The sequence below is a fragment of the Hippoglossus stenolepis genome, chromosome 2, assembly GCF_022539355.2.
Source record: "Hippoglossus stenolepis isolate QCI-W04-F060 chromosome 2, HSTE1.2, whole genome shotgun sequence".
Classification (NCBI taxonomy): Eukaryota; Metazoa; Chordata; class Actinopteri; order Pleuronectiformes; family Pleuronectidae; genus Hippoglossus; species Hippoglossus stenolepis.
In genome coordinates, this window is record NC_061484.1 from 25,314,419 (window position 1) to 25,322,364 (window position 7,946).

Sequence of the window (7,946 nt, forward strand, 5' to 3'; positions counted from 1 at the left end):
ATGGCGCAGCAAGAAAATCAACTGGACAGAGAAAGATTCTGTTGTTCGATCTGTCTGGATCCACTGAAGGATCCGGTGACTACTGGCTGTGGACACAGCTACTGTCTGAGCTGTATTAACACCCACTGGGACAATGGGGATGAGAGAGGAAGCTACAGCTGCCCTCAGTGTAGACAGACCTTCACACCGAGGCCTGTCCTGGGGAAAAACACCATGTTAGCTGATTTAGTGGAGGAGCTGAAGAAGACTGGACTCCAAGCTGCTCCTGCTGATCACTGCTATGCTGGACCTGAAGATGTGGCCTGTGATTTCTGCACTGGGAGAAAACTGAAAGCTCTCAAGTCCTGTTTGGTTTGTTTAGCCTCTTATTGTGAAAAACACCTCCAGCCTCATTTTCAGTCACCTCCATTTAAGAAGCACAAGCTGGTGGAGCCCTCGGAGAAGCTCCAGGAGAACATCTGCTCACGTCACGATGAGGTGATGAAGATGTTCTGCCGCACTGATCAGCAGTGTATCTGTTATCTCTGCTCTGTGGATGAACATAAAGACCACGACACAGTTACAGCTGCAGCAGAAAGGACTGAGAGACAGAGAGAGCTCGGGCTGAGGAGACAAACAATCCAGCAGGGACTCCAGGACAGAGAGAAAGATGTGAAGCTGCTTCAACAGGAGGAGGAGGCCATCAATGGCTCTGCTGATAAAGCAGTGAAGGACAGTGAGAAGATCTTCACTGAGCTGATCCGTCTGCTGAAGAAAAGAAGCTCTGATGTGAAGAAGCAGATCAGATCCCAGCAGCAAACTGAAGTGAGTCGAGTCAGAGAGCTTCAGGAGAGACTGGAGCAGGAGATCACTGAGCTGAAGAGGAAAGACCATGAACTGAAGCAGCTCTCAGACACAGAGGATCACAACCAGTTTCTACACAACTACCCCTCACTGTCACCACTCAGTGAATCTACACACTCATCCAGCATCAGGATCCGTCCTCTGAGGAACTTTGAGGACGTGACAGCAGCTGTGTCACATGTCAGAGGTCGACTACAGGACATTCTGAGTGAGAAAAAGATTTTACAGATTATGTCTCAAGTGGATGTTTTACTGCTACAACCAGAGCTCAAGACCAGAGCTGACTTCTTAAAATATTCACAGGAAATCAAACTGGATCCAAACACAGTAAACAAACATCTGTTATTATCTGAGGGAAACAGAAAAGTAACAGATATGAGTAGAGAACAGTTTTATTCTCATCACCCAGACAGATTCACTGTTTGGCCTCAGGTCCTGAGTAGAGAGAGTCTGACTGGACGTTGTTACTGGGAGGTGGAGATGGAGGTGATAGGAGGAGTTAGTGTAGCAGTCACATACAAGAATATCAGCAGAGCAGGAAACTCAGATGAATGTAGATTTGGAGTCAATGATAAATCTTGGTCTTTACAATGTAATGGAGACAGTTATGACTTTTTTTACAACAGCATCAACACTCCAGTGTCAGGTCCTCGGTCCTCCAGAGTAGGAGTGTACCTGGATCACAGTGCAGGTGTTCTGTCCTTCTACAGCGTCTCTGACACCATGACTCTCCTCCACAGAGTCCAGACCACATTCACTCAGCCTCTCTATGCTGGAGTTATGGTTGGTTATTCTGGATCCACAGCTGAGTTCCGTAAACTGAAATAGACTCGAGTCATTAAAAGCAGTGATTTAAACCTGGTGGATCCTGTGTCTAGCTGGCTGATCCTGATAATAATGGCGGATCCTGTATCGTGTTGGCATCTGATAGTGGTGGTGGACCACGATTGAGGTGGCAGCTGACCGTGGACTATGATTACAACAAGACTGCTTGATATATAATATTTCTCCTCAGATACTCGACCATTATTGACAATAATCCATCAATTCATTGACCTTCCATTATGCTACAAAGTGTTTATTCTAATCAATCTTATCTTGCTGATGTTCTCCTTTACACGAGGCATCTATTGCACTTCTGTCCGTCCTGGGAGAGGGATCCCTCACATGTGGCTCTCTGAGGTTTCTATGTTCTTTTTAACCTGTTAAAATGTTTTTTTAGTAGTTTTTCCTTTCTCTTGTTGAGGGTTAAGAACAGAGGATGTCACACCTTGTTAAAACCCTATGAGACAAATTGTATTTGTGAATATGGGCTATACAAATAAAATTTTATTGATTGATTTAGATTCTGTGTTTTTATCATTTACTTCTTTTGTCTCCATGTTTGTTGCTCAAAGTTCGTCGTCGTGACGTTTCTGCTTGAAATAAATAATGTTGCTGTTGTTTTCTAAATCAATGTAGAAATAAGGTTCCCTGATGTTTTATAACCTGTATTGATCCTGATCATCATCAATGAGCTGATTATTGGTTCTTTTCTTTTCCACATGTGAGATGGAGGTGAAACAAACTGACTGTGTGTCCATGAACTCACTGAACAAGAGTCACTGAACAAACTTTACTGATGAAATGAACTCAGAGCGTCAACATGTCCAACAGATCGACTTCACTTTGGTTTGATTTACAGTCCATCAGTGTTATGGGATGTTAGGTCACATTGTAAATGTGGAACCTGGTTTGTTTTTATTACGGCTCATCTTTGTAAAGTGTGAATCCACTCGTCCTCATTGTATTTACATATTTAGTGAACGGGCATATTTATCTGCTGCTGCGTAGGTTTCTGTTCTTTTTGATTTTCATGATCTGAACTAGCAGTTCCACTGGAGAGTGTCTGATCGAGTCCCTCTGAGGGTTTGTTCTGCAGCTCTCATCACATTTGATAAGCTGTATTTGTGAATTTGAGAATTCAGAATCCACTAGAGGGCAGTGTTTAACATCTGTCGCATATTTTATTTCATGTAAAACCTTTAAAATCAAACAGCAGCAGAAACACTGCAGCAGCTGTTACTTTCTGTTTCCTGTAGAGGGCGACAGTTTCACACCACCAGGAACAGCTACTGTCTCACAGCTCCCCCTACTGGACAAACTGCTGAATGTGGTTCACGTAAGAAAATATTTTGTCTGTAAAAACAACAACAATACCAACACAGTCTGACAAGAGTATAACGTTCTTTACGTAACTATGGACATTATATTTGATCTGTTAGCTCGACTTGACATCCTACAGTCAAGTCGGCACGTTATACGACTTTTAAGATTGACTGTTGTTACTAATGAAAAAATATGAAACAACACAACAATGCAAACTCGCAATTAGCATTTGTTAGTTGACAAAACAGACGCAGCAGAGCAACACTAAACAAAAAACGTTTTTTACGTTATGTAAAAACAGATTTTTTTATTATTCTTGCCACATACAATCATCCTGTGTGTATAGAAGGTGAGACCTCTCACTTTAATAATCCTCACCCTTCACTTCCCTCTACAGTCTACATAGATAAAAAATATTTAGGAAATGTTTCTACTGCCCCCATGTGGCCAGGAAATCACTTATTGCAGGTTTAACCTATAACTTGACTCAGACGTGTACACATATTCGCTCATGTACAGTACACATGTTGATGTGTATATCTTAGTGTGTACGTGCATTTCTGTGGGTTTCTTTGTGTGTGTGTGTGTGTGTGTGTGTGTGTGTGTGTGTCAGAGATTGTTGGCGTGTGTGTTACTGAGCATGAGCAGGCAGAATCTCCCACTAAGCAGCTGTCAGAGCAGCAACAGTGTGCTTTGATGTTTCCATCCAGGTCAGATCAAAGCCAGACACAAATTGGCTTTGATCTCAAAGCACTGGATCACCTGCGTTCATCCAACATCAAGAGCATCAACTGCTCAAGAGAGGAAGTAAGTTTTGTTTTAAGCAGGAGAGATTTCAGGTTAAACTGTTTTTAGTTTTATCTTCAAAACACAATTGTCTTTTATTTCTTCATCTTACTTTACTGTAGTTTTACAGACTTTAAAAGCAGACGTGTGTAAATGACTAAAATTGATCAATAATCTCCGTCTCTTTGAATATATCTGAAGTTAGGATGGGACTGTCCTTTTACCTGTTATAGGTTTATTTGTGTCTTTCAGTCACTGAGGAAGCTGGCTGCTAAGAACAAAGCTCTGATGGAGCAGGTGGCAGAGAACGCTGCTCTAGCTGCAGAAAACACCTTTCTGAAGAGGCAGCTGGATGCTAAGAATGCAGCTCTGGCTGCAGAAAACACCGCTCTGAAGAGGCAGGCTGTATATAACGTTGCTCTGGTTGAAGAAAACATTGTACTGAAGAAGAAGCTGGATGCTGCAAACACAGTTATAAAGGAGCATGTGGCAGAGAAAGCTACTCTGGAAAACCTGGCTGCAGGAAACACTGGTCTAGCTGCAGTAAGCAATGCTCTGAAGAAGCAGCTAACTGCTGAGAACGCAACTCCGAGGAAGCAGATAGCCTCTACTGCCTTTCAGCTGTATCAGGCCAGAGAGGACTTGGTTAAAATTGAGAAGTCTGTGGACACAGCAAGAGCCAGAGAGGAAGAGTTGGAGAAGAAGCTCGAAGATCTAAAGACGACAATGAAAGCGAAGGAGGAAGAAAACTTCTCCCTGAGCGTTGATCTTCAGCTCCAGGTCCTGGACAACGTGATAGTGGAAAACGAGTGGAAGGGGAAATTGGAAGATCTGGAGGAAGAAGTAAAACTCCTGATTCAGCAGAACATTGAGCTTCAGGTACGTTACATCAGATCATTTTAGATTTGAATTATATGGATTGATTTGTTTCGTGTTGAGACTTTGAAGAAGAAAATGCTGAAACTTATGTTGTCTCTGTCTTTTCAGGAATTCGCCTTGAAGACCAATGAGTACAAAAAGAAGGTTAAGAAGGAGAAGAAGGAGAAGAAGAAGCAGGAAAAGAAAGAGCAACTGGAGAGAGAGAAGAAGGAGAAGGAGAAGAGGAACGAACTGAAGAAGAGAGAGAAGAAGGAGAAGGAGGAGAGAGAAGAAGGAGAAGGAGGAGAGAGAAGAAGAAGAAGGAGGAAGATGTTCCCATGTTTTTGAGTAATCCTGCAAACTCAGGCTACGTTCAGAAAAACTGATACAGGTGGGATTCATGTGACCTTGACGTTACTCTAGAGGAACATTGGTCACAAAACTGTGCAGGCGGGAGTTGCTCGGTGAATCCAAACATGGCAGCAGCTTGTAAGTGAAGAAACAATGAGGTGTTAGACCTTATTTCTTACAGCGTTCACACTGGGATCCAAAGAAGGTTAAAGACTAATGAGCTCAACCCAGACACTTCATTTAAATCAATAAAAGAAAAATAGTTTTCCTTGTCCTTTTTTGGTGGTAAAACATGTGCACATCAGATTATGTGATGAAATATTTGACAGCCATGAACCACACTCACAACTTCAGTCAGCTCTTAACATTTTCATTGTCTTGTCTTATTTTTTGCATGTACTAATTCTCATGTCATTTCAGAATTCAGCCACTCTACCTGCCCCACCCCCAGACTCACCTGCTTTCCATCAGTCATTAGTCACCCAGTATATATACCGGCTCATTTCCTCTGTTCTCTGGCAGATCGTCTAGTGTGTTTTTCTTGGCTTTCCAGGTTTATCCCTTGATTCGTTGTTCTGCCTGATCTCCACTCTGACCTGCCTTCTGGACCCTGGATTCCCGTTTTGCCTGCTCCCGATCGGATTTGTTTGCTTTCTCTGACTGTCTGCCTGGCTTTTGACCCCTGATTATCCATTAAACAAGAACTCTTGCTATTCCTAAGACTGCTCTAGTGTCGTGCTTTTGGGTTCACGTTTGCCATTTTGCGCACCCTGACAATATTCAGTTCTCACTTTGTAAAGACAGAATTCTACAATTACACTGACATGAATGTGTTTGAAAGAAATAATGTTGCTGTTGTTTTCTAAATCAATGTAGAAATAAGGTTCCCTGATGTTTTATAACCTGTATTGATCCTGATCATCATCAATGAGCTGATTATTGGTTCTTTTCTTTTCCACATGTGAGATGGAGGTGAAACAAACTGATTGTGTGTCCATGAACTCACTGAACAAGAGTCATTGAACAGACTTTACTGATGAAATGAACTCAGAGCGTCAACATGTCCAACAGATCGACTTCACTTTGGTTTGATTTACAGTCCATCAGTGTTATGGGATGTTAGGTCACATTGTAAATGTGGAACCTGGTTTGTTTTTATTACGGCTCATCTCTGTAAATTGTGAATCCACTCGTCCTCATTGTATTTACATATTTAGTGAACGGGCATATTTATCTGCTGCTGCGTAGGTTTCTGTTCTTTTTGATTTTCATGATCTGAACTAGCAGTTCCACTGGAGAGTGTCCTGATCGAGTCCCTCTGAGGGTTTGTTCTGCAGCTCTCATCACATTTGATAAGCTGTATTTGTGAATTTGAGAATTCAGAATCCACTAGAGGGCAGTGTTTAACATCTGTCCCATATTTTATTTCATGTAAAACCTTTAAAATCAAACAGCAGCAGAAACACTGCAGCAGCTGTTACTTTCTGTTTCCTGTGGAGGGCGACAGATTCACACCACCAGGAACAGCTACTGTCTCACAGCTCCCCTACTGGACAAACTGCTGAATGTGGTTCACGTAAGAAAATATTTTGTCTGTAAAAACAACAACAATACCAACACAGTCTGACAAGAGTATAACGTTGTTTACGTAACTGTGGACATTATATTTGATCTGTGAGCTCGACTCGACGTCCTACAGTCAAGTCGTCACGTTATTCGACTTTTAAGATTGACTGTCGTTACTAATGAAAAAAATCCGAAACAACACAACAATGGAAACTCGCAATTAGCATTTGTCAGTTGACAAAACAGACGCAGCAGAGCAACACTAAACAACAACCGTTTTGTCCGTTATGTAAAAACAGATTTTTTTATTATTCTTGCCACGTACAATCATCCTTTGTGTATAGAAGGTGAGACCTCTCACTTTAATAATCCTCACCCTTCACTTCCCTCTACAGTCCTTAATTTAAAGTAGGAAAATCTCTGACTGTTTGTATGTTTTGTCTTTACAAGGCGTGGACACCGATGAGCTGGACAGCAACGTGGACGACTGGGAAGAGGAGACTATCGAGTTTTTTATCAACGAAGAAATCATTCCTCTCGGAGATCTGTAGTCCCCTCCGCAGGTAACACTCCAACACACTCTGTACACGCACATTGTCTGAAGGCTTCAACACACAACTGTGATTTAACGGAACAATGTTTAATACATAGTGTCACTGTGTTATCTGCAGTCAGTTGTGTGTCCGGACTGGTCCTTTTTACAAACATCCTTATTTTCTCATTTACCCATTTTATTTTGTGCAGTGGGAATAACTTTAAATAAACATTCAAAGTCATTACTACCTGCTCCTGTCTGCGTGTTTGATTCTTTATTACATTACAGGATTACTATTAAACTGCTTTACCGATTTACATGAAATGTTTGTGAAGGTATGAGGTATGAGGACCAAGTGAAGAACACATAGATTTAGAGCAGGTCCAGGAATTTTATTTCCTCTTCTTTAACATGGGTGGAGGTTTGGACTAATTTAGGATTTAACATTTTCTCATTTTAACAAATGGATGATAATGTAATTATGCATCTTTATGATCAGAATGAATGGTTTATTATTATGGAATTAAGACAGTTTTCTATCAACCGTTCACAGTCATTAGCATCAGTGAAAGCATATTTGCTTTTTGAGTGGGAAAGAAAAAATATTTCACCCATCATTGGTGGAAATATATTTAAAGATTTTAAATTTGAAATACATCTAGGTTTGATTGGGTCTTTAGTTTTTTTCAGTTTGGGTTTTAAACACGTCTGTGTGATGCATTCTGATCTTCATGTTCATGTGGAGCTGGTAACCAAGGTACTTTATGATCCTGCTGTGATTTTAAACACATGGCAAGAATATATAGTTTTGTATCTAGGATGTGTGAGATCCAGTCACATTCAGAACAAATCACATCTC

General features: G+C 41.2%; 1 protein-coding gene across 1 annotated transcript; it reads left to right on the top strand.

Annotated features, from left to right (window-relative positions):
• Positions 1-204: 204 nt before the first annotated feature.
• Positions 205-1,859, top strand: LOC118123178 (tripartite motif-containing protein 16-like; the record flags this gene model as incomplete). Its single annotated transcript, XM_047342382.1, has 2 exons — positions 205-894; positions 1,006-1,859. Coding segments are annotated over 2 exons (1,356 nt in total), but the record flags the coding sequence as incomplete, so codon positions are not given.
• Between the last annotated feature and the right edge of the window lie 6,087 nt (positions 1,860-7,946).